Here is a 27,605-nt window from a genome sequence, read left to right as displayed (position 1 = left end):
AGCATACCCGATTGAAAAGTGGCCAATTGATTCGAGATCAATCTAAAGAAGGGGACTTGCGCCGAGTTAGGGCTGTATATATTCCCATCATGTATTAGTTACTCAAACTAGAATTAGAGTTAAAAAAATATATATATATACATATATATCCAAAAACTGCTATTTTCTAGTTAATATGGTGGCAAGTTTAAATTTAAAACTCAGTAAAGTTTAAAAAAATGTGTGTTTCAGAGTGTTTAATCTCATCACCTGTTCTGTAGAAAACCTGTTTATATGCAAATTGGCAAGAACAATGTGGGGCTATTTACACAACATTTCCATTAGAAGTCAGCCAATGGAACACTTCATTCTCTGCCTTCCCCGCCCATCTCCCTTGTATAAAGTGGAACTTTCCCTCCTCTGATCAGTGATTCTACTTCCAGAGATCCCGGTATACTCATCTATTACAGCCTAGCTGGAGATTTGGTGACGTTGTCCGGTGTTCAACTGCAGAGGAACAGGAATATTCAGAAAAACGAATTTGACTTCATCACCGCTGAAAACTCACCACATTAAGGTAAGGAACTTTCATCTAACCAATCATTGGATCTTTATTATTTAATGAACATTTTGATAGTAATTCTCCAGAGATGTATGAGGTGTATGTAATAAATATATAAAAATGTATATATGAATAACTGAGAAATTGGGCAATGGGTTGAGGTTCAGGACAGGATAACATGTAATACAATGTATACAGAAGACAGGATAGACATTGGAGGCTTGCCATGATCAACCTGATGAAAAAGGTTTTAGTAATACGGGATGTGTAAAAAAAATTGAGGCTGTAATTTGTGTGATGTAATACAAATGGAAACAGATGTGTTTTGGTGGTCAATTCATGTATAATTTATCTAAGGCTCTTCTTACAAGTATATTCCAATCTGTACAAAAAATACCTTGAAAATGATTAAGGGTGGCTGAAAAGGGATGCGGAAATTGAGTGTTTGGTTATCGTGGGTCATTCTAGGACTTTGACATTTTGGGGAGAATGATTTAAGGAAGTGTCAGTAATATCTTCTGATGGCCTTTAGCATGGTCTCTGCTGTCTATTGATTACAAACGGTGCAGAAACCAATTCCATATTTTACATGATAGTTCTGATTAAAATTACACTTCTTATCTGGCTGAGCTCGGTGTTCATCCTCCCGAATTTATGTAATGAAACTGAAACTCGGCATAGCTGGTTGGCAACAAGAAAGCAGAGTATATTTTGTAGGTCATCCTTATGGTATGTTTAGTCTTTTAATGATGGGATCTGCCAGAAATATGAGGGTCACCAAGCTGCTTCTGGCAGCAGATACATCACATTTGTTGCGTTCCTTTCCTGAAGGACACTTCAAGATAAAATTAGTCTTTTGACCCAGTTCTAGAGAGCCCCTTCCCCCACTTACACACACACACAAACTGGAAACTATTGGCTATATCCTGCTATTTGTGTATTATATGTCTTGGGGATTCCTTTTGTTTTTGGTACTTGCTCAATGTCCTTTAGCTGTACTAAATATATTTTGGTTGTGTTCAGTCTCCATATTTAATGTCCACCTTTTTATTCCCAAATATTGTACAAGTAGATATGGAGGTCTATTAGGCATTTTGTTTTTATAGGTTTATAACTGCAGGTAACAGTATTTATATTTGACACATTTCTAAAGTTTCTTTTCAAATGTACTTTTTTTGCTTATTAATGTAACGAGTTTTAATGTTTTGCTCCGCAGGAAACTATGGCCTCTGTTGACCATAATGTGGAAGGTCTTTTGGATAGAATGGTCTCCTTCTATGCACAAGGACTACAGCAGATCGACTTTGAAAAGTACTTCCTCATTGAGGAGGAGCTTGGAAAAGGCGGATATGGAAATGTATTCTTGGTGAAGGACGAGCAAACAGGTTAGTGAATCTAGCTGCTATTTCAGTATCCTCTATGTATAGGGATGTAAATTCAATCTGCAAGATACAGGCTTTTTCCAAGAGGTCACTAGTTGTAGACTTCGTCTAAAATAAAAGGGACAGTAAAGTATAATCGCTGTGCAACACTCGTAATAAAGAATAGCAGGTAAATGCAGTGAGCAAATATGGCCCATTATTATTACATCATTATGAATAGAATCTTTTCCAAATATTCATGTTGGAAAAATGATTTAGAGACCCGATTATTGGGCTGTTTCTTGGGAGGAGTTTTATGCAAATATCAAAATGTATTGATGGGTACATATCTGTCTGGAAGAGTGGGCTTTCCTAGATGAACTATATTTGTATGTAGAACACCATAGATTAGGATCACATGTGATGTGGAGTCCAATGAATAAAATGAAGGGGTTAGGAACAGTCAGGCTGGAGATGATATGATGCTGGATGTTCTCTAGTCTTGAAATTAGGTGGGCTCTATCTGGAGAGGTTCCTGTACAGCTGAGTGCTGGTGAGGCTGTAGTTTAGCTTCCAGTGAAGCATAATACAGTCTCAATCTGGCAGCAGATCTTCTTAAAATATTGAATATTTTCAAATTAAACATATAGAAATTACCAATTGAACATTTCTAGTTCTTGATCTAAGTTATTTCATTTTTTCACAGGTCAAAGAATGGCAATGAAGGTTATGGATAAGGACAAAATCAGTCAGCGGTCTTTCCTCCATGAATTCAGTATTTCATTCTTACTGTCTTCTCATCAAAATATCACCGGATGTTTTGGCTTCTTCTTCTCCACCATTGACTACTTCGTCTTTGCCCAGGAACTGGCACCTGTTGGAGATCTGTTCTCCATGATCTTTCCACATGTAAGTACATTAAGTTGTAGGAATGGCCGATTCTTTATTAAATCCTTAAAAAAAGGTTAAAACAAATTATTTGAGTTTCCCATCACTTTTTTTCTAAATGTCTTGGTGACCACTGTAATTAAGACTAAGCAAATTTCCCTGGGGGTGACACGTTCAACTATAAAATCCATCCCTAGCCTAAAATAAATAAATAAAAAAATGTATGGCCATACAAGTATGCTTTTACCTGACTCTTTATCCTTATATTCTCCCCTACTGTATTTAACATCTATTATGTTTTTGAACTTTTTCTAGGTGGGAATTCCAGAAGACGCAGCAAAGAGGTGTGCTGTACAGATGTCCAGTGCTCTGGAATTCATATCTGAGAAAGGTCTTGTACACATGGACTTCAAGCCAGGAAATGTTCTGGTGTTTGACCAGGACTGCCATTGTGTTAAGATCACAGACTTTGGACTCACTAAGGTAACAGGGACAGTTATTAGAGCAAGATGTGGAAGCAAATCGTACATGGCCCCAGAGATGTTTAACCTGGCTATTTCAGATGGGCTGGCTGTAGATGGCGGCCTTGATGTGTGGGCGTTTGGTGTCGTTATTTACTGCCTAATCACAGGAGAGTTTCCATGGCGGGTGGCCATGTTTGAAGATGAAGCATATAAACAGTATGTTGACTGGCAAAATGATTTCCAGGAGGTTAATCCTCCAGAAGCATGGGAAAAGGTTCCTGCTGGGATACAAAAAATGTTTATTAACCTTTTGGCAATCGACCACACCAAAAGAAGTAAAACTTCGGAAGTCTTGAAATACCTAAGTGAAAGCTGGAAAGAAGAAACTCCAGAGTCAACTTTAATACAAGAGGAAGATGATTCCATTGAAAGGATTTCTTCAGTCCAGTCCGAGGCAACATTGGCTTCCCACGTGAACACATCACAGAGCACGGTCTCCATCTCATCAAGTATCGGCACCTTGTCTTACCTTCTGACCACCGACCCTTCTGTATCTCAGTCTGAGATGATTCCAGAGCCACAGAAGGACCACATGTCAGTGGCACCAATTTATGTTTGATGAGGAATATTGGTGATGGCTCGTCTGAAACATCATCACATATGTTCTACTTTTCTCAGGTATGTGAATTTGAATCATTTGATCATAACATTCTATATGTATTTTGTAGTCAACTCCAAATTTTAGGGCCATGTCACACTAGCAGTTCTTCATCTTGATTTCGTATCTATATATAATATTCCTGTGCATAAAGCATATATCAAGATTACTTTTTTTGGAAATAATCTGTACTACTCAGTTGTCCCTCTTCTGCAAAGAAATGTACTATCCCACTACCAATAATGCTGTGGTGGAGTAAATCTTTCATCCAGGGATTAAACTATTGCAAACACGGGACTGGCACATTTTATGTGTACATACTTTGTGTTATGTGTCCTTCCCTTTCATCTCGGAAAGTTGGAAGGTATGGCACATATAACTTATGTTAGTCATTCTCAGAGTGGTGGGGCTCAGCCTTGCAGTTATGATTATTAAAGCAAAACTAAAATGAAGGAGGTTGATATGAAAGGTCTTCAAGCTTACAATGGTAATAGCAGGACTCTTGTTGGGTATTTTCTTATCATTTTGTGATTAATTATTTTAAAATATTTACTGATTAATTTCAATATGACATTGCCAAGAACAATGTTTACATATTTTGTGCAGTAATTCATAGGAACTTGAGTTTGGTTTGTATAAATCAAAAGAGTAGAACCAGTAAAGGAGGGTTTCTTTTTGGATGATTTAGGTCTCTATTCCTTTGATTATTGTCTTATTAACTAAGATGATCTATTCTAGGGCTGTTTTCTAATTTACACAAAACACCTCTATAGTCAGTGTCTGTAACCTTATCAATGTTTAGCATCTCATATATTATTATTTACTGCAGGATATTCAGTCAATCTATAATGAAGAAATTTAGAACTGACTATGTGGAGTTTTTTATTACTAATTCGATATTCATGTTTGCTGTTGACAGATAATTTTCTTTATTTTACTCCAACAATATCTTTTAGATGACAAGTCTGGACTATTTCCAGGGGTTGAACAAGACCCCTGCCTGGTACATGGGGGAATGTAACTTGTACATAAGTAGTTACTCCTCCTGTGCACTGGGTGGGGCTCTTGGATTTTCGCCATGCAGAAAAATACCCGCTGATCCTGCCAGAAATCCAGTGAGCTCCCAAATTCCTGTTTGAACTGACAACACTGGAGGAGTTATGCAATTAGGGAAATGTATTGATGGGTGGATGTCAGTCTGGAGGAGTGGGTGTAATTTTTTTAATTTTTTTTAAAGTACATTGAGAAGGTATTGTGTTTCTTTTCTCCCTTTTCTCTTTCCTTTAGAGCCCTTTCACACTGACAGCGCGGGCTCATTAGTGGTAAAGTGGCGCTTTACCATAGTTTTAGAGGAGCTTTTCGGTCACTAGCGGGCCGCTTTTAATCCCCGCTAGTTGGCCGAATAAAGGTTTAAAAGCGTTGCAGCGGCACTGCCCATGGATTTCAATGGACAGGGGCGCTTCAGGAGCGGTGTATACACTGCTCCTAAAGCGCCCCAAAGATGCTGCTTGCAGGACTTTTTTAACGCCCTGCCAGCGCAGCGCCCCATTGTGAAAGTACTCGGGCTTCCACACTGGGACTGCAGATGAGGCATTTTTCAGGCACTTTACATTCCATTTATTGCAGAACTGGCCACTGCCCTTAGGGACATATAGCAAAGAAAAAAATCTAAAAATTAAATTTGGTTGGGTAGAGCTTTAGTAAAAGCTTATTTAAACATTAAAAATGATATGTCATTGACCTCTTCATTGTGTTAAAATAGCATAATGATAACGTGAAGGGCATTTAAATATAGAGCTCTCCGGTCGGACGCTATTAAATTTGGAAGCAACGTTGTTTGTATCCAAGAATCTCACTTTGCTAAGGATAACCCACCCACATTTATACACCATAAATTTACACAGATATTCACCTCTAGCAACACCCAAAAAACGGAGTTATTACGCTATAAAAGATATCTTCTATTTTTAACAAATTTATATCAAAACAGATGCCCAAGGAAAATTCATAATTTTGGTAGCCTCATTAGACAATGCAATATACACAATTGTCAATATCTACGCCCCCAACAAAATCCCTCACCACTTTATTAGGTGATCAAGAAAAAAAATAAAAATACAGAAGGGGCATCTCATTGTTTGTGGTGACTTTAAAGTGGTTGTAAACCCTTACAAACCACTCTGACCTACAGGTAAGCTTAGATTAAGGCTTACCTGTAGGTCCAAGAAATATCTCCTAAACCTATAAGGTTTAGGAGATACTTACCCGAAGACAGCCACCGTTGTCTGCAGCGCGCAGGCGCACTGGGCAGGCCAAAGATCGCGGCGATATGCATGTATCCCGGAGCGACTTCCGGGTCTCGCTGCTCCCGCGCCGTGATTCGCCGGAGCCACGATGACTTCACTCCCGCACACGGGAGCCGACACTCGCGGCATATCGCCTCGATCTTCGGCCTGCCCTGTGCGCCGCAGACAGCGGTGGCTGTCTTAGGGTAAATATCTCCTAAACCGTATAGGTTTAGGAGATATTTCTTGGACCTACAGGTAAGCCTTAATCTAGGCTTACCTGTAGGTCAAAGTTGGTTGTAAGGGTTTACAACCACTTTAAGGTTTACCTGTAGGTCCAAGAAATATCTCCTAAACCTATACGGTTTAGGAGATATTTACCCAAAGACAGCCACCCAAAGACAGTCGTCGCGGCTCCGGGGAATCGACGAATCGCCGGAGCCGCGAGACCCAGAAGTCACTCCGGGATACATGGCAGCGGCGAAGAGGAAGACGGAGGACCTCTTCGGGGGCTTCTTTCTCAGGTAAGTTATTCATAATGAGCTAGTATGCTATGCATACTAGCTCATTATGCCCTTGCCTTACAGGGTGTGTTTTTTCCCCCCTTTACTTCCTCTTTAATGCACCAATGGATCCGGACATGGACACATCTAAGAAAGGAAAAACTCCCAGAAAAGGAATGGCCAACATCTTTTCAGCGAAGATATGCATGATTCCTGGAGATGTTTACACACTACAGAAAAGGACTTTACTTTTTTCTCTAATGTTCATAAGTCTTATTCTAGAATAATGAATGATAATAGCTCTGTTAATGACTCTACATTTTGGTGTTCTCACAAAGCCTATGCTAGGGGCCTGCTAATTCAAATAGCCGCCAGGGGAAAAAAAAAAAAAAGTAAAAATAACAAAATAAACTCACTACTAAAGGATATATCCAATCTGGAAGTCTCACATAAAAACCTCCCAATATAAATTTAGATCGCCAACTTAGTAACCTTATGCCCCATACACACGGTCGGACCACACAATCCGTCAAATTTTTTCAGACGGATTTTGCCTAAAAAATTGTCTTGCATACACACGGTTGCACAAAGTTGTCAGAAATTCCGATCGTTCTTAACGAGGTGACGTAATATACGTACAATGGGACTACGTAGAACCCAGTAGCCAATAGCTTTCGTCTCCAATTTTTTTCTGAGCATGCGTGGCACTTTGTGCGTCGGAAATTATCTACACGCGCTCGGAAAAAGTCAGGTCAGATTTTGTGGTCGGAAAATTTGAGATCCAGAAATTCCGACAGAAAAAGTCCGACCCTGTGTGGGCTCTATCGGATTTTCCAACAACATAATCCGATCTGACTTTTTCCGTCGGAATTTCCGACCGCGTGTATGGGGCATTAGAACTGAACTCCTAATTGCTGATCATGATAAATACTTGGAAAAAATTAACAACGTGGTTGAAAACAGAACAAAAATTTTAAATACTGCTCTCAAGGTAATAGAGCGAGTAAATTACTAGTGTCTCAACTTCATCAACAAAAAAATTTAATTAATCCACCACACCTTGAGCAAAGTAATACTCAATCCCCAGGAAATAGTAGACACATTTTCACAATACTATGAGACATTATACAACTTAAAAGATGATAAAAATACCCCCCAACCTTACACCAACAAAATTTAAAGCATTCCTAGACAATGTCACTCTACCCTCCATTGACCCCGTGTCTTTAGATCAGCTTAATAAACAAATTTCCAATGAAGAAATTATAAAGGTCATAAATGATTTACCCAAAAATAAAGCACCAGGAGTTGATGGCCGATCAGCAGAATAGTACATGGCCTTCTAAGACACCTTAACTCCATATCTGTCCAAAATGTTTAACCAAGCGGCACATTCAAAAACCTTTTCTAAAGAACTTCTAGAGGCCATAATAATAACATTACCAAAAGCAGGAAAAGACCCTGCGCCCCCCTGAAATTATACACCCATATCTTTACTTAATTCCGATCTTACAATATACGCAAAAATACTGGCCAACAGATTAGTTAATATTACCCCCACATTAATTAAACCTGACCAAGTAGGATTCGTTAAAGGGAGAAAGGCAGGCCTGGACTGGGACAAAAAAAAGGCCTGGGCATTCTGGACTAAGCAGCCTGGGGGGGCGGCGGCGCTTCGTGGGGGCGGTTGATGATGGGATGTGGGGTTTCAGCACCTTACCCCCTCCCTACAGTGCAAACCCCCTCCCTACAATACAGAACCCCCACCTACATTACAGACCCCCCCCACTACAGAAGCCCCCCTAAATTACAGAACCCTCCTACATTACAGAACCCTCCTACAATACAGAACCCCCCAAAAATACAGAACCCCCTATAATACAAACCCCCCTACATTACAGCCCCCTACACTACAGAACCCCCTTACATTACAGACCTCCTACACTACAGAACCCCCCTAACAATACAGAACCCCCCTACATTACAGACCCCCCTACTCTACAGACCCCCTACTCTACAGATCCCCCTACATTACAGAACCCCCCTACATTACAGAACGCCCCTACATTACAACCCCCCCTACATTACAGACCCCCTCCCACAGTACAGACCACCCCCTATATTAGAGAGCCACCCACATTACAGACCTCCCTACAATACAGAACCCCCTACATTACAGACCCCCTACATTAGAGACCCCCCTACAATACAGACCCTCTACACTACAGAACCCCCTACACTACAGAACCCCCCTAACAATACAGACCCCCCTACATTACAGAACCCCCCCCACATTACAGAACCCCCCCCACATTACAGACCCCCCCTACATTACAGTACCCTGCTACATTACAGACCCCCCCCACATTACAGAACATCCCTACATTACAGTACCCCCGCTACATTACATACACCCCCACATTACAGAACCCCCTAAATTTCTGGCCCCCTACAATACAGAAACCCCCCCCCCCCCCCCTTCAGACCCATAATGTACCTTGGATCAAAGCAGGACTGCATGTCGAGTCCCCTCCCCCTGTGTAGACATAAAGGAGGAGGGAGAGGCGGCTGCTACACTTTGCCGAGCCGAGACTGATCAGAGCCACGGCCACCGTGCCAGAGAGAAGGGGAACGTTGCGGGTCCCGGCCCCCTGATGTGCCGACAGGTGTCACTCGAGTGCGCCGAGGAGGCTCGCACGCACCCACCCTCCACTGCAAAGCACAAATACATTATACAGCACTTAGTACACCACTGGCCGAACATAAGCGGTCGGTGTTAGAACACCGGCCCTGCGTGTCAGAGCCCGCGGCTGGCTCTGCATATCCCAAGGATGCAGACATGCAGCCCAGCGGCCCGGCGGCCCCCGGCCCACCGGGAAAATGCCCGGTCTGCCCTATGGCCAGTCCGGGCCTGGAGACAGGCACCCGATAGCACCAGAAGGATGTTAAACATGATCAATACGATACATAATGACCGAATGCCCTCTCTACTCCTAGCATTAGATGCTGAGAAAGCATTCAATAGAATGCATTGAGAATATATTTCAAAAACCCTATCCTAGCCTTGCTGGAGGTAAATTTTTTGCATGTGTGCACTGTAATATTTTTGTTCCCCTTAACCACTTAAGCCCCGGACCATTTTCCAGCTAAAGGACCAAGCCCCTTTTTTTGTGATTCACCACTGCGCCGCTTTAACTGACAATTCGCGCGGTCGTGTGACGTAGCTCCCAAACAAAATTGGCATCCTTTTTTTTCCCCACAAATAGAGATTTCTTTTGGTGGTATTTGATCACCCCTGCAGTTTTTATTTTTTGCGCCATAAACAAAAAAAGAGCGACAATTTTGAAAAAAAAAAAAACATTATTTTTTGTACATTTTGCTACAATAAATATACCCAAGAATATATATAAAAAAAGTTTTTTCCCTCAGTTTAGGCCAATACGTATTCATCTACATATTTTTGGTAAAAAAAATTGCAATAAGCGTTTATTGATTGGTTTGCGCAAAAGTTATAGCGTCTACAAAATAGGGGATCGTTTTATGGCATTTTTATTAATATTTTTTTTTACTAGTAATGGCGGCGATCAGCGATTTTTTTATTGTGACTGCGACATTATGGGAGACACGTTGGACAATTTTGACACATTTTTGGGACCATTGGCATTAACCACTTAAGGACCAGGCCTCTTTTTCAGACTCGGTGTTTACATGTTTAAAACAGTTTTTTTTGCTCGAAAATTACTCAAAACCCCCAAACATTTTATATATTTTTTTTATAACACCCTAGAGAATAAAATGGCGGTCATTGCAATACTTTTTTTCACATCGTATTTGCGCAGCGGTCTTACAAGCGCACTTTTTTTGGAAAAAATTCACTTTTTTGAATAAAAAAATAAGACAACAGTATAATTAGCCCAATTTTTTTTATATTGTGAAAGATAATGGTACGCCGAGTAAATTAATACCCAACATGTCACACTTCAATATTGTGCCCGCTCGTGGAATGGCGTCAAACATTTAGCCTCAAAAATCTCCATAAGCGACATTTAAAAAATTCTACAGGTTACATTTTTTACGTTTATTATTGCTCTTGCTCTGCCGATCGCGGCGATACCTCACATGTGTGGTTTGACCGCCGTTTTCATACGTATTTCATCACGTATGCGCTCGCTTCTGCGCGCAAGCTCGTCGTGACGGGGTGTTTTTAAAACCTTTTTTTTTTTCTTATTTATTTTAATTGATTTTATTTAATTTTATACTGTTTAAAAAAAAAAATGGATCACTTTTATTCCTATTACAAGGAATGTAAACATCCCTTGTAATAGGAAAAAGCATGACAGGTCCTCATAAATATGAGATCTGGGCTCAAACATTCCTCAGATCTCATATTTGGACTTAAATGTAAAGGGAAAAAAATAAAAAGTTATTTGAAAAAATGATAAATATACCTTTAAGACGTATGGGGACGGAAGTGACGTTTTGACGTCGCTTCCGCCCTCCTATGGTATAGAGACGAGTGGGGGCCATCTTAGCCTCACTTGTCTCTATGCCCAGCTAGGAAGAGGACCTGATCGCCTCCGCCACTACCGACGGCTCCGGTAAGCGGCGGAGGGCGGCGGGAGGGGGGGTGGCACCTCTCCCGCTGCCGATAATGGTGATCTTGTGGTGAACCTGCCGCGGAGACCATCGTTATCGTACAGATGACCGGCGCCTGAAGAGATGGATATCTCGGTTGTGAAGAGATATCCCTCTTCAAAAATAGGACGTACATCAGCGTGCGCTGGTCGTTAAGTGGTTAATACAGCAATCATTGCAATTAAAAATGCACTGATTACTGTAAAAATGTCACTGGCAGTGAAGGGGTTAAGTGTGTGATTTTTTTTTTAACTGTAGGGGGCGTGGCTTAGCGTCTGAAGTCACTCATTGTCTTTCCCTATAACAGGGAACAGACGATCAGTGACAGGCTCAGTAGGAAGCACGAGTAGAGGTTTGTTTACACTTACCTCTCCTCGTTATTCAGCTCTGTGACCCGATCGCGGGACACCGGGGGGGCGATCGGGTCCGCGGGTCCCGCGGCCACGGTCACAGAGCTCAGGACCGGGTCGCGAGTGCGCCGCCGGCGGTGCGCTCGCGACCCATGGCTGGGCACTTAAAGAGCAACGTACAGGTACGTGATTGTGCCCAGCCATGCCATTCTGCCGACGTACATCGGTGTGAGGCGGTCCTTAAGCGGTTAAAGTATAGACCCATGTCTTTACTAAATTCCGATCTTAAAATATATGCAAAAATACTGGCCAACAGATTGGTTAATATTACCCCCACATTAATTAAACCTGACCAAGTAGGATTCATTAAAGGGAAACAGGCACCCGATAGCACCAGAAGAATGTTAAACATGATCAATACGATACATAATGACCGAATGCCCTCTCTACTCCTAGCATTAGATGCTGAGAAAGCATTCGATAAAATGCATTGAGAATATATTTCAAAAACCCTATCCAAATTTGGTTTTCAAGGCTTTATCCGTTCTGCCATTATGGCGTTATATATTCATCCCACTGCAAAAGTCTTCTCATCAGGTATGATATCCAGAACTTTCTCCTTAACCAAGGGGACCAGACAGGGCTGCCCTTTATCCCCAATAATATTCTCCCTGGCAATAGGACCTCTAGCGGAATATATACGCTCCTCCCCATATATCAAAGGTATTACCATAGGCCAAGATAAACATAAATTAGGCTTATTTGCCGACGACATTATATTGACTTTAACTAAACCTGATTTGTCTTTACCAGCAGTAAATTCAGCTCTATAAAATTTCTCAGAAGTGTCATACTACAAAATCAACCAAAACAAATGCTACATAGTTACATATACATAGTTAGTAAGGTTGAATAAAGACACCAGTCCATCCTGAGTGAGTGTCTACAATTGTCCCCATACCTGTACATTGCACACTCACATCGGTCCCTACCTTCAAGGAGCCCACAGTCCAAGGTCCCCATTCATATACTAGGGCCGATTTTGGACAGAAGCCAATTAACCTACCTGCATGTCTTTGGAGTGTGGGAGGAAACCAGAGTACCCAGAGGAAACTAACTCAGGCACAGGGAGAACATGAAAACTCCAGGCAGGTAGTGTTGTGGTTGGGATACGAACCCGGATCGGGGGGCGATCAGGGGGGGGTTTGTGTGCCTGTGTGTACCTACATGTCAGTGTAGTGTTGGTGCACACTTACTATTAGTCTTCTCCTCGTAGTCCGGTCAAAAAGACCGCCCCGAGGAGAATGACATCACTTCCTCCTTCCTGTGTAAACAATACACAGTGGGAGGAAGTTCGTCATTGGCCAGGAGCGATCCAGAGGGGGTGGCCAGAAACCAACGGCCATCCCCTCATCACGGATCGCTGCTGGAGGGAAACGGACCGCCGTATCCAGCGGGAGGGGGTCCGATCGGACCCCCCACCCGCTGGAAGGCAGGCACGTACATCTACGTGCTTGTGCCTGCCTGTGCCATTGTGATGACGTACAATGGCAATACGGCGGTCCTTAAGTGGTTAATAGAGCTTTCTCTGTCTGTTTTTCTATTACCTGCCTATCTCCTTCCCTTTATTTAGAACCCCCTAAACATTATATATATTTTTTATTCTAACACCCTAGAGAATAAAATGGTGGTTGTTGCAATACGGTCTGTCATACCGTATTTGCGCAGCGGACTTACAAGCGCACTTTTTTTGGGGAAAAATTATTTATTTAATAAAAAAAAATAAGACAACAGTAAAGTTAGCCCAATTATTTTTTTAGATTGTGAAAGATAATGTTACGCCGAGTAAATTGATACCCAACATGTCACACTTCAAAATTGCACCCGCTCATGGAATGGCGACAAACTTTTACCCTTTAAAATCTCCATAGGCAACGTTCAAAAAAATTCTACAGGTTGCATGTTTTGAGTTACAGAGGAGGTCTAGGGCTAGAATTATTGCTCTCGCTCTACCGATCACGGCGATACCTCCTATGTGTGGTTTGAACACCGCTTTCATATGCAGGCGGGACAGGGCGCATTTAAAAAAAATGTTTTCTTTCTTATTTTAAACTTTTTTATTTTTATTTTTTCACTGTTCTTTTAAAAAAAAATGTTGTCACTTTTATTCTTATTACAAGGAATGTAAAAATCCCTTGTAATAGAAAAAGCATGACATCTTAAATATGAGATCTGGGGTCAGAGAGACCTCAGATCTCATATTTACACTAAAATGCAATTAAAAAAAAAAATGTCATTTGAAAAAAATAAATAAATAAAATGTCCCTCTAAGAGCTATGGGCAATGACTTGGAGACGGGGGGGGGGGGGGCTGCGGCGCTATCTTCCCCTCACTCGTCTCCATGTCAGGCCAGGGACAGGTCCGGATCGCCGTTACCGACCTGGCTCCTAACTTTTTAAGCTGGCTCCTAGATTCCAAGCAAATTTGTCAAGCCCTGGTTTAGAGTAATTATATCTAACCCAGTTGTTTTGTATGGCACTCAGAAGCAGCAGGTTTTGATATTCCTATACAGATAGGTCCCTTTAATCCCCATCAACCTATCATTTAGACTGTTAAAAATGTTTATGCTCATTTTTCTTTTTCTTTTTTTTTTTTAATAGTTGTATTTAAACTAAATCCATTGGTGTACAATGTTACTGGAAATAGAACATAATGGTATCAATGAACCAGAAAGAACCTACAGCCAATGTTACAATATTTTTTTTTTTCTTTCTCAAAGTATCCGGTTGAATTTCCTCCTTGTATTAATTATTCAGTCTACAATCAGGTAAAAAACAAAAAACTTAGAAATATAAAAAAAAACATTCCATCATATTAGCTATAAAATGGCAAATTCTAATTTTAAAACTCATAAAAGTTTTGGTGTGTTTAATCCTATCACCTATTCTCTAGAAAACCTCTTTAAATGCAAATCAGTAAGAACAATCCGGGGTTATTTACACAACATACCCATTAGCATTCAGCCAATAGAAACTCTTCATTCTCTGCCTGCCCCACCCATCTCCCTTGTATAAAGCGGGCCTCTCCCTCCCCTGTTCAGTGACTACTTCCAGAGGTTCCAGTATACTCATCTACTAAAGCACAGCTGGAGATTTGGTGACGGTGTCCGGTGTTGATCCGCAGTGGAACTGAATACTCAGAGAAGGTAACCCAACTCCATTACAGCTTATTTCCCACCACATCAAGGTAAGGTCACTTTTATCTAACCAATCAATGGATCTTTATTATTTGATGAACATTCTGATCTTTCAGTAGGTTTATGAGGAGTATGCAACAAATATATAAAAATTTATATTTGAAAAACTGAGAAAAGAGGTAATGAGTTGAGGTTCAGGGCAGGATAATATGTAATATAATGTATACAGAAGACTGGACAGTCATTGGAGGCTTACCATAATCAGCCTAATACAGGATATGTAATAAAGGGTGAGGGGATAATTTCTGTGATATAATACAAGAGAAACAAATGTATTTTGGTGGTCAAGTAATATATAATTATTCTAAAGCTCCTATTACAAGTATATTCCAATCTGTATGACAAACAATTGACTGGACAGTGCTGATTTCTTTGCTGTGAAAGACTCTCTCTCCAAATGTGAGTACAACATCTTAGGCCTTGTACACACGGTCGGAGATTCCGACGGAATGTGTCCTATCGGACCGTTTTGTCGGATATTCCGACGGAATGTGTCCTATCGGACCGTTTTGTCGGATATTCCGACTGTGTGTGGTCTCCATCGGACTGTTTCCATCGGAATATCCGACGGACCGGCTTTTCCAACTTGTCAGTAAAATTTTCCGACAAAATGCTCCGATCGGACATACTCCGATCCTGTGTAGCCTACTCCGCCGGACAAAGTGCCACACATGCTCAGATCAAATTCCTAGACCAAAGCTATTGGCTACTAGCCTGAACGTTGTCCCGTCCTAACGAAATAACGTCATCACGTTATGTACAATCGGATTTTCCGACAACTTTGTCCGAACGTGTGTATGCAACAGTTTCGGACGAAATCCGTCGGACAAAATCCAATGGATTTGGTTGTCAGAATGTCCGACCGTGTGTACAAGGGCTAAGATAATGATCTCACTGAGCATTCCCTTCAAAAAGTGATGTGACTTGAGTTTTTGGATGGTATGACATCACTCATGGTTATCGTGGATCATTATGGGACTTCACAGTTTTTGGGAAGAGTCACTAATATCTTCTGATGGCCTTTAGCATGGCCTCTGCTGTCTGGTACTGGGTACAAAAGGTGAGGCAACCATTTTCCATATTTCACATGATGGCTCTGATTAAAAATGTGCTCCTTACCTGGTTGAGCTCTGTGTTCATCCTCCTGAATTTGTGTAATGAACCTGGAAACTCGGCATAGCTTGTTGGCCACAGGAAAGGCAAGTATCTCTTGTAGTTCATCCTTATGGTATATTTTTAATCTTTTAATTGCAGTATCTGCCCAAAATATTGGGTCACCGAGCAGCTGCTGGGAGCAGATACACCATTTCATCAATGCCAAACTATGTTCATTATTTATTTTATTATTGTGGTCGATCTGCTTCTGTGAATATGTTTTGGTTGTCTGGAAGAGCTTACACATTCAGTCAGCATTTTGATATATGACCCACCCAATGTAATAAAATTAATATATTATAAATTTTTTTTGAGATACAAATGCCTCCGTTTTTTAGAAAAAATAATAAAACATGTGCATTGTGCTGAGACAACATGGCAATGTTAAAGAATTCAACTGCACACGAATTGCTGGAAGATCCTAAAGAAGCTTGCACTCCTAAATAGGGAAGATCTACTGAGCTGGCTAATCATGATTCCCTCTTAGCCCTTGTACACACGGTCGGACATTCCGGCAGCCATATCCGTCGGATTTTGTCCGATGGATTTTGTTGTATACACGCGGTCGGACAAAGTTGTGGGAAAATCCGACGTGATGACGTTATTTCGTTACGACGGGACTACGTTCACGCTAGTAGCCAATAGCGTTGGTGTAGGAATTTGATCTGAGCATGCGTGGCACTTTGTCCGATCGGAATTCTCTACACATGATCGGGGTATGTCCGATCGGAGCATTTTGTCGGAAAATTTTACCAACAAGTTGGAAAACTTGGTCCGTCGGATACTCCGATGGAAACAGTCCAATGGAGACCACACACAGTCAGAATATCTGACAAAACGGTCCGATCGGACACATTCCATCGGAATCTCCGACCACATGTACAAGGGCTAACACCTCTTAGCTGCCTCTACCACGGTTGCTCAAGATTGAATCCAGTGGATTCTGTTCATAGTCCTCACATTTCCATGTAGTGGTTGAGAAAGACAAAGCGCCATAAATACAGTTGGAAGCAACTGAACAACATTTTGTAATTTTCTCAGGATTCTGAGGAGGTGAGGTGATGAGGAACATCAAAATGATGCCTATCGGGATTTCTATATTTTACTTCGATGGTATACTTCATCTTATGTCACTCGTTTACCACACAAGTCTGTCTGGGTGAAAGTCTTTATTTTACTGATCAATACAAAAGGTGATGGTTCTCTAATGACATATTTGTGGATAAACTATAAATATAAGATGTAAGTAATGTTCGGTATATGTTGCATAGGTTGGCGTTAATAGGTGTGCGATCTAACTGTATGGTTAGTTATATTCCCACATCCTAGGATCAGATAGCTCACTGTATGTGAGCAAATGAAAATGGGGTATTCAGTTAGTTCCAGATAAGATCCTAAATAAAAGACAATAGACTGGGAGAAGTTCTACAACACCGTTTATTTAAATAATTGGGGCAAACCTTCCTTTGTCTCCATATGCCAGATTCAACGTCTTCCATTGTTATATGATCGATAGGGGTGACCGGCTTGTGTTGTGCATACGTTGAGTCATTGACATGGAGAAGCCCTGTAACACTGGACTATTTCAAATTTTCAACCACAAACTGCAATTACCTCATTAAAACTTTGTGTGTAAAAGAGTAAGGATATATTACAATTGAAAATATGAATAATTTCAATTAAACATATGAAAGTATCCAATCCACAGAGGACTAATCTAATTTGATTAGGTTAATGAGAGCTGGCCACTAAGTCATGTGAATAATGATGTGCTGGCAGAGGCGTAACTAGAAACTTCAGGGCCCCAGTGCAAGAAATCATGAAGGGCCCCCCCATCAGTGGCAGCGGTGGTGTTGCGTAAGGGGTGGCAACGGTAGTGTTGATGGGGTGGTAGCGGTAGTGTTGAGTCATATCCAGAGGTTGTCTTTGGGAAATAGACGTATGAGTTCTGCCAGCATTGCTGCAGAGGTTGAAGGGATGGGGGTCAGCCTGTCAGTGCTCAGACCATACGCCATACACTGCATCAAATCAAAGTCTGCATGACTGTTATCCCAGAAAGAAGCCTCTTCTAAAGATGAGGCAAAAGAAAGCCCGCAAAAACAGTTTGCTGAAGACAAGCAGACTAAGGACATGGATTACTGGAATACTGGAACCATGTCCTGAGACCAAGATAATCTTATTTGGTTCAGATGGTGTCAAGTGTGTGTGGTGGAAACCAGGTGAGGAGTATAAAGACAAGTGTGTCTTGCCTACAGTCAAGCATGGTGGTGGGAGTGTCATGGTCTGGGGCTGCATGAGTGCTGCCGGCACTGGGGAGCTACAGATCATTGAGGGAACCATGAATGTCAACATGTACTGTGACATACTGAAGCAGAGCATGATCCCCTCCCTTCAGAGACTGGGCCGCAGGGCAGTATTCCAACATAACAACCCCAAACACACCTCCAAGATGACCACTGCCTTGCTAAAGAAGCTAAGAGTAAAGGTGACAGACTGGCCAAGCATGTCTCCAGACCTAAACCATATTGATCATCTGTGGGAAATCCTCAAACAGAAGGTGGAGGAGCGCAAGGTCTCCAACATCCACCAGCTTCGTATTGTCGTCATGGAGGAGTGGAAGAGGACTCCAGTGGCAACCTGTGAAGCTCTGGTGAACCCCATACCCAAGAGGGTTAAGGCAGTGCTGGAAAATAATTTTGGCCACACAAAATATTGACACTTTGGGCCCAATTTGGACATTTTCACTTAGGGGTGTACTCACTTTTGTGAGATACTGTAAAACAGCGGGTAACCATTTTCAAATTAGATACATTCCTATAGTTTCTCATTAAAGAATTGTTTTCTGCTTCTTACTTTAACATTTTTTTGTTGCTTTCCAGGACACTATGGCCTCCATTGACCATGATGTAGAAGGTCTTCTGGATAGACTGGTCTCCTTCTCCTCACATAGTCTACATCAGATAGACTTAGAGGAGTACTTCCTCATTGTGAAGGAGCTTGGCAAAGGAGGTTATGGAAAAGTATTTTTGGCGAAGGACAGGAAAACAGGTGAGTGAATTCATCAAACTGCGAGTAATGAGCCCAACAGTACTGGGTTCGGTTTGGCAGAGGTTCAGCAAACTTCAAAGAAGCTCAGAGGTCGACTCTTACAAATTTGTCTAGTTCCAATTGAAAATGCCCATTTTGTGGGCTAATAAGCAAGAAGAATACATACATAATCAATGTATTTTTTTTTAATTCCATTTGACCAGGAACAGTCTTTTATTAAAATTAAAGTTAAACATTAAAAATATGCAATTCCCTTAAATAACATATTTGGCGGTGTTTTAACCCTGCCTGTGAAGGGTCTCATCTCGGTGACGTATAGAAATCCCTGCAGAAACACTGACTCTAAAGCCCCGTACACACGACAGAACTTATGTCCGACAGACTTCCGAAGGAGTTCTGCCGGAGTTCCGACAGAGTTCTGACGGACTTTTCGGCTGAGCGGACTTGGCCACACACAATCACACTAAACTCCGACGGATTCGAACGTGATGACGTACGACTGGATTCGAATAAGGAAGTTCATAGCCAGTAGCCAATAGCTGCCCTAGCGTCGGTTTTAGTCCGTCGGAATAGCATACACACGAGCGGAGTTTTCGAAGGGGACCGGGTCCGGCGGAGTTCTTTCGGAAAAATTTGAAGCATGTTCCATATTCTAAAGTCCTTCAGACTTTGGCGAGTCAAAAGTCCATTGCAGCCCACACACGATCGAATAGTCTGACGGAATCAGTCCGTCGGACTTTGGATGTTGAAAAGTCCGCTCGTGTGTACGCGGCTTTACTAATAAAACCAAAAAAAAAAATGGGAATGACATATCAATTGCCAGGAATGTTAAAACTTTTAAGAAAACAAAAAGCACACAGACACCTCAAAGAGTCTGTGTTTTGGGGGCATTTGGAGGTATTTGTGTGCTTTAAAAAAAAGAAGAAAAGAAAAAAATAGACATTTCTTTTGGTGGTATTTGATCAGGCTCAAAGTTTTTTGCACTATAAACAAAAAAAGACCGAAAAATTTGGAAAGAAAATATATATTTTTTACTTTCTGCTATAAAACATATCCAATAATAAAAAAAATGAATTTCTTCATTTAATTTAGGCCGATTTGTATTCTACATATTTTTGGCAAAAAAAAAAAAACTACCAAAAAAAACGTATATTGATTGGTTTGGGCAAAAGTTTATAGCATCTACATACTATGGGATATATTTATGGACTTTTTTTATTGGTTTTACCAGTAATGGTGGGGATCTGTGGTTCTTAGCGGGACTGCGACATTGCAGCAGACAAATCTGACACTTTTTTGCGGACCGGTGAAACCAATACTGTGGTCAGTGCTAAAAAAAAATGCACTGTCACTGTATAAATGGCACTGGCAGGGAAGTGGTTAACATCAGGGGGCAATCAAAAGGGTTAAGTGGGCTCCCTAGGCAGTGATTTCTAACTGTGTGGGGGATGGTCTGACTGGAAGAAGAGAGACATCTGTGTTCCTGATTAGCAGTAACAAAAAAATCTCTCTCTCTCTCTCTCTCTCTCTCTCTCTCTCTTTCTCTGAGAGAACAGCGGTCTGCCTTGTTTACATAGGCAGATGACCATTCTGCTTCTGATTGGTTTGTCCCGCCGGCCATCACGCCCACTGTTTCCAATCACAGCGGGAGCGCTCCTCCGGCGGTGCGCGCGACCCAGAGCCAATCTAAGAAATCACGTACAGATATGTGATTTTGCACTTAACCACTTCAATACAGGGCACTTTCGCCCCCTTCCTTCCCAGCCCAATTTTCAGCTTTCAACGCTCTAGCGCTTTCAGTGACAATTGCGCGGTCATGCTACACTGTACCCAAATTACATTTTTATCATTTTGTTCGCAGAAATAGAGCTTTATTTTGGTGGTATTTATTCACGATTCCGTTTTTTTTTTGCGATATAAGTGCAAAAAAAGCGGAAATTTGGAAAAAAAACTATTTTCTTTTTTCTATTTTAAAAGAAATCCAATAAAATCAAATTTTGTCATAAATTTAAGCCAAAATGTATTCTGCTACATGTTTTTGGTAAAAAAAATTCAGTTAAGTGTATAATAATTGGTTTGTGTGATCACGGACATATGTATGCAAATGATCATGTACATATGTGTGCAGGTGATCACGTACATATGTGTGCAGATAATCATTGGGACATGTGATTTTAGTGGGACATATGTGGGGGACATGTTTTTATTATTAGGGACATGTGTTTTTATTATTTGGGGACATGTATGTTTTGGGGACATGTATGTTTTGGGGACATGTGTGTTATGGGGACATATGTGGGGACTGTGTTTACACTGTGTGGTGTGTTGTGTGTTTACATTAGACTGATGATCAGTGAGTAAAAAGCTGTAAAAACAGCTCATACTCACTGATCATCAGCCGGCTGCAGCGATCTGCTCTCCTCAGCGATGACTTCCGTGTGAGGAGAGGAGGAGCCGATTGCCTAGCAACCGGCTGTTTGTTTACATCACATGACGGCCGTGATTGGACACGGCCGTCATGTGATCAGGAGGGCCAATAACAGAGCCCTCCTGCCGATCTGAGATGTGCCGTGTCCGGGTGACACGAGCACATCGGGATCGTGCCGCTGCGCGGGCGATCCCGCTACTCCTGAAGGACGTTCCTGAACATCCTATCAGAAGTAGACGGCTCCCACCCGGCCGTATATATGCATTGGCCGGGTGGGAAGTGGTTAAGGGCCGCCCTACCGAAGTATATGTACGTGGGGTTGGCCCTTAAGTGGTTAATCTGAGGGGGAGACGAGTGTGTGCTTCCTCTTCTAAACCTTACCAGGCCACATGCCCTCAACATTTTGGGAGTACCTTACCAGGAGGGACCCCTGTCCCTAATGTTTGGCATTCATCTCAACAGTCAGTGTTTGGTCTGAGCTTATGTTCGGATTGAACACTGAGCTCATCTGTACCAACCACTATTTCTAAATTCTCTACAAACATTCAAAGGTAAATGCATGTAAATTTTGATCTGCAAGACCTAGACTTTTTTAGACTAATTTATTTTAGAGTAAAGCCTCGTACACACGATCGGATTTTCCGACGGGAAATGTGTGATGACAGGCTGTTGGCGGAAAATCTGACCATTTGTTACACTCCATCGGACAATTTTCTGCGGACAAATGTTGGCTAGTAGGTTTTAAAATTTTGTGTGTTGTGGATTTTCCGAGCTTCTGTACACAAGTCCGTCAGACAAAAGTCCAAAGTACAAACACGTATTCTAGGAAGCAAGAATGAGCCGGAAACGGTCGGTCTTGTGAACTAGCGTTCGTACTGGAGAATTAACATTCATGACATGGAAAATTATGAAATCTGGAAATGCAGCGCACAATTCTCTTCCTTAACGGGATAATAATGAAGCTGCTTTGCTGGTGATACTGATGGAGTTATTGCAAACACATTGTCAAAGGATTTTATCTCTAGTGATATCAAGAATAAAATTATGTTTTTTGTTTTTTGGGCAAGTTACCACCATTATCCTGTAGTTTTTAAGATCAAAGATACAACTATGTTGGTGTCCCTTGTCAATTTTACATTGTATTTTTTTTAAATGTAACTGCCCACTCCCAAACTGTCATTTGAAGTAAAACACACAGCCAAGTATTATTCTACACTATTTTTTATTGTGCATTAAAAAAAGAAAACAAGTAAAATTAGACATGCTATCTGCCAATAGAACTTCACCAAAAAGTGCATTCTATGCATCCAAAAATATAGAAAATATAACAAATAAAATCATTATTATTCAAACCAAAAATAAAAGAAAAGCCTCATGTATGTGTCCTGCTTCTTAATATAGGGGGTCAACAATGCCAAGAGTTGGTGAAAGCAATGGTTCGTCATACGAACATAATTCCGAAAATCATCCAGATTATTCTCCTGGAGCTCCCACAGCAAAGGCATATGACATAATTGGTCATGATTAATAAAGCAACCAATTTTTGGTCCAAGAACTCCTCCTCCTCCTGTTCCTGGACTGGACTTGGGTCAAAGCAATAACTCCAAGGCCGATAATAAAGAACACATTATCTCCTCTGATTCAGCAACATGTTTGGTTGACGGACGGCCATTCAGAAACTAACTGAAAAGCACAAAATGAAAAGCGCATACTGAAAAGCGCGTTCTGAAAAGCGTGAATCAACACTTAACAAACTTCTACTAACACAAAATTAGCAGAAGTAGCCCAAAGGGTGGCACTAAAGAGTTGAAAAACCACGTAGTACTTCACTATGTTCGTGTTTGTTGGCTGACAATTCCTTGCCGTTTGTATGCAAGACAAAATCCAGGCACACGCCTTCGGACAAAAGTCAGAGGTTTTGTCTTCGGAAAATCCGATTGTGTGTACGAGGCTTAAGACTACAAAGGAGCAGTAAAGTAGAACCCCTGTGCAACTCTCTTAATGGAAAACAGACAGTATATACTGTTGGCAAACATGGCCAAATGATAACATTTATTACAGCATTAATATGTGTTAGTAAAATTATTTATGGTAGTGGGCTTGCTCTTGGGAGAGGCTGCATAGATATCAAAATTACTTGATGTCTGGAGGAGTGGACATTCCTAGACAGGCTGTATTTGCATGTAGACCGCCCTAGGTTATGACCACATGTAACACTGAGCCTCCATTATTAATAGAATAGAAATCTAATAAATGAAAGAATTGGGCCAGAAATAATCAGGCTGAGGGGGTTATTTACTTATTTATATTTTTTGGCTACGTATTGCACTGCACATATTCAACACCAGGTGCAATAAAAAATGAAGCACACAAAAAAAGTCTACACAGTCCTCCTCTTAAGAGAAAGAATCCCGGCCTTGTTCCCCCGGGGTGCAAGACTCCTGACGTGTACTGAGGTACTCCGAGTTCACACGCCCAAAATCAGACAGACCCGATTCTTCAGGGGACCCGCAGAAGCAAAGTCATCCAAGTACTAGATGGGGCCCCCTGGAGAGAGACCTCCTAAGAGGGGGAGAACCCTAACCATGAGGCCAAGTGCACAACCCAAAGACTCCAGGGTAAGTCTGAGGGCCTACACCCTATTAATCGGTACTTAGTAAAAATTCATGTGTAAAGTTTAAAAGAAAAGTGCAAAATTACAAAGTGCTTTGGGGGTGTCAAAGTGGAAGATAATGGTTTATTCTCTGGCCGGTATGAAAATGTCTCTGGGCACAGCCTAGGAGGCCGGTTTGAAAAAAAATGTGCAAGGGTGCTGAGACCAAGGTGCCATGCTTAAAACACAATTAGTTACCCCACAGTGAGTTTTTCTGGCACCCTTGGCCTGCCAATCCAGGAGCACAAGCACCACAGGCTTTTCTCAGGCTTGTGAGAAGTGTGCCGTGAAATCAGAGTAAGAAATGTCAGTATAGGAAAGGTTGCTGTACAACTGTGTGCTGATTTAGTTTAAGAAAAAAAAACTTTGCTTGATTTAAGGTAATTTTTTTATTTATTTTTTCAAAGACCACAGAATGGCGTTGAAGGTCATGGATAAAAACAGAACCAGTCAGGAGTCTTTCCTCCGGGAGTTCAGTATTTCATTCTTACTTTCGTCTCATCCCAACATCATCGGATGCTGTGGCACCGCCTTCACCACCACCGACTACTTTGTGTTTGCCCAAGAACTGGCCCCTGTTGGGGATCTGTTCTCCTTGATTATACCAAATGTAAGTACACTACGATATCCAAAACTAAGAAAAACAACTTTTGCAATACTTGTATCTTAGCCCCTGTACACACGGGCAGAGATTTCGACAACCAAATCCGTCGGATTTTGTCCATCGGGTCTTGTCCGAAACTGTTGCATACACACGGTCGGACTAAGTTGTCGAAAAATCCGATCTTTCAGAACGTGATGATGTAATTTCATTACGATGGGACTACGTTCACGCTAGTAGCCAATAGCTTTGATGTAGGAATTTGATCTGAGAATGCGTGGCACTTGGTCCGATCAAAATTCTCTACACATGAACGGAGTATGTCCGATCGAACCAGTTGGTCGGAAAATATTTCCAACAAATTGGAAAATTGGGTCCGACGGATATTCCAACGGAATCAGTCCGATGCATACCACACAGACGGATTATCCGACAACACGGTCCGATAGGACACATTCCGATGGATTCTCTGACCGTGTGTACCAGGGCTTAGAGTAAAGATAAAACACCTGTCAATTTATTTTATGTTATCAGTATCCTTTGGGGAGATTTCCATTCACTTCCTGTCCCAGTGATGTAACAGAAAGTGAGCAGAAGCTCTATTTTTCGACACACGAGCAAACAAAATCCATGTGTGAATCTTACAAACTCTAAAAAAAATTTCATTTTCTATCACTTTCTATTAATTAATGGTCACTGGGATATTTTGAGAAGGTGAATCTCCTTAGGGAATATATTCTATAAGACAATATATAATCCCTTAAAATATACATTACCTATACGTTCCAATTTATATACTTTTTTGTTTCTGGATAAGCATTCTGCATTTTTTTTCGTATAGTCTACCCTACATGAACTATTTTTTAATTTTTTTATTTTTTTTTTTAGGTGGGAATTCCAGAAGATGCAGTAAAGAGATGTGCTGTGCAGATCTCCAATGCTCTCGAATTCATAGCAGATAAAGGACTGGTACATATGGATATGAAGCCAGAAAATATTTTAGTGTTTGACCGGGAGTGCCATTGCATCAAGCTCACAGACTTTGGCTTTGCTGGGGTCAAAGGGACGGTGATTAGAACTAAAGTTGGCAGCATTCCCTTCATGGCCCCTGAAATGTGTACAATGACCATGTCTGATGGTTTAACTATAGATGACAGCCTTGATGTGTGGGCATTTGGCGTACTCATTTACTGCCTACTTACAGGAGAGTCTCCATGGCAGGTGGCCATGACTAATGATGAAGAATATAAAAGTTTTGTTGTCTGGCAAAACAGCGTCAAGATGGATAGTCCTCCTGAAGCATGGAGCAAGGTTCCCACTGGGATACGAAGGATGTTTATTGATCTTTTGGCCATTAACTATACGAAAAGAAGTCAAAGTGTGGAAGTCCTAAAATACATGAGTGAAAGCTGGAAAGAAGAGACCCCAGATTCAGCCACAAGGAAAGAAGATGAGAATTCCATAGAAAGCAGCTCCTCAGTACAACCCATTTCCGTCACATCAACTGTCAGCAACATGTCTTGCCTCTTGTCCACAGAGGCTTCTGAATCTCAGACAGAGATGACTCTAGAGCCACAGCAGGACAACATGGTAGAGACACCAATCATGTTTGATAAATAAGTCAGAATGCAAGTTCAGACTGAACACTGGCTGTTCAGATGTTTGTCTTAACACCGAATTCTTAAGGCCTTTGACGTGGACAAATCTGACAGCTTTTCATTGTCAATGGTTACTAAGGAGGTAGCAGGGGCTGGCACAGGCTTATGTCCTTACTAGATATTGACATTACTTGGCTTATTCACTTACATAGTTACATAGTTTAGTCAGGTTGAAAAAAGACACAAGTCTATCCAGTTCCACCTTAAAAACAATACATGGCCAGGAATATGCAAATGAGCCGTAAATTAAGCATTATAACTGTTAAAATTGTATAGCAGATCATAAAATTGTAAATTTTGTATATAATTGTATTCTATTTTGTATGCCTTGCCTATTTATTGCTCATTGCACTTGTGCACACGGCACTAATATTTTTTTCATTACATGTTTGCATTCGTTCAAGTCCTGATTAGAATTAAGCCTACCTATGTTACGCCCCTTGTTACCATAAAACAAAATTGTAATATTAATGTGATTCCTATGTAATCATGTGTATAAAAAACGTCAATTGCGCCGAATAAATAGAACCATTATTTAGAAAGATGCTGAGTGTATCTTTTGTGTCTGTTCCCTACTGCAGTTGTTATTACTAACCACTTGCCGACCTGCTCACGCAGATATACTGTGGCAGGTAGGCTCTCCTGTGGGAACTGCCGTACCTGTATGTCAGTCCATAGGAGGATAGCGGGCATGTGCCCACCGTGGTCCGCGGGAGCATGCCCCATGGACTTGATGTCCGCTAGGCGGCCTGCGGTTGCCTTGTACACAGGCAGAACAGGGAACTGCCTATGTAAACAAGGCATTCCCCTGTTCTGACAGATGACATGACAGAGATCTTCTGTTCCCAGTGATCGGGAACAGTGATCTCTGTCATGTTCCAGTAAGCCCACCCCCCCTACATTTAGAATACGCTGAGGGAACACACTTAACCCCCTGATTGCCCCCTAGTGTTAACCTCTTCCATGCCAGTGCAATTTTTACATTGATCGGTGCATTTTTATAGCACTGGTGAGTGCATTTTTATAGCACTGATCAATGTAATAATGTCACTGGTCCCCAAAAAGTGTCATTTGGGGTCAGATTTGTCTGCCGCAATGTCGCAGTCCCACTTAAAAAAATG

The 27,605-nt window shown here is 41.4% G+C and overlaps 1 protein-coding gene across 1 annotated transcript; it reads left to right on the top strand.

Annotated features, from left to right (window-relative positions):
- The first annotated feature begins 3,872 nt into the window (after positions 1-3,872).
- LOC143997949 (serine/threonine-protein kinase SBK1-like) lies at positions 3,873-26,446 on the top strand. Its single transcript, XM_077493764.1, has 4 exons — positions 3,873-3,932; positions 18,976-19,144; positions 24,633-24,835; positions 25,715-26,446. Exons 1-4 carry the CDS (start codon positions 3,873-3,875, stop codon positions 26,444-26,446), a joined length of 1,164 nt encoding a protein of 387 aa, XP_077349890.1.
- The last annotated feature ends 1,159 nt before the right edge of the window (positions 26,447-27,605 follow it).

This window comes from Lithobates pipiens, unplaced genomic scaffold, assembly GCF_037356315.1.
Source record: "Lithobates pipiens isolate NorthernLeopardFrog02 unplaced genomic scaffold, aLitPip1_a1.2 Scaffold_19, whole genome shotgun sequence".
NCBI lineage: Eukaryota > Metazoa > Chordata > Amphibia > Anura > Ranidae > Lithobates > Lithobates pipiens.
Note: the sequence above shows the minus strand (reverse complement) of the source record. Positions and strands in the feature narration are given on the sequence as shown.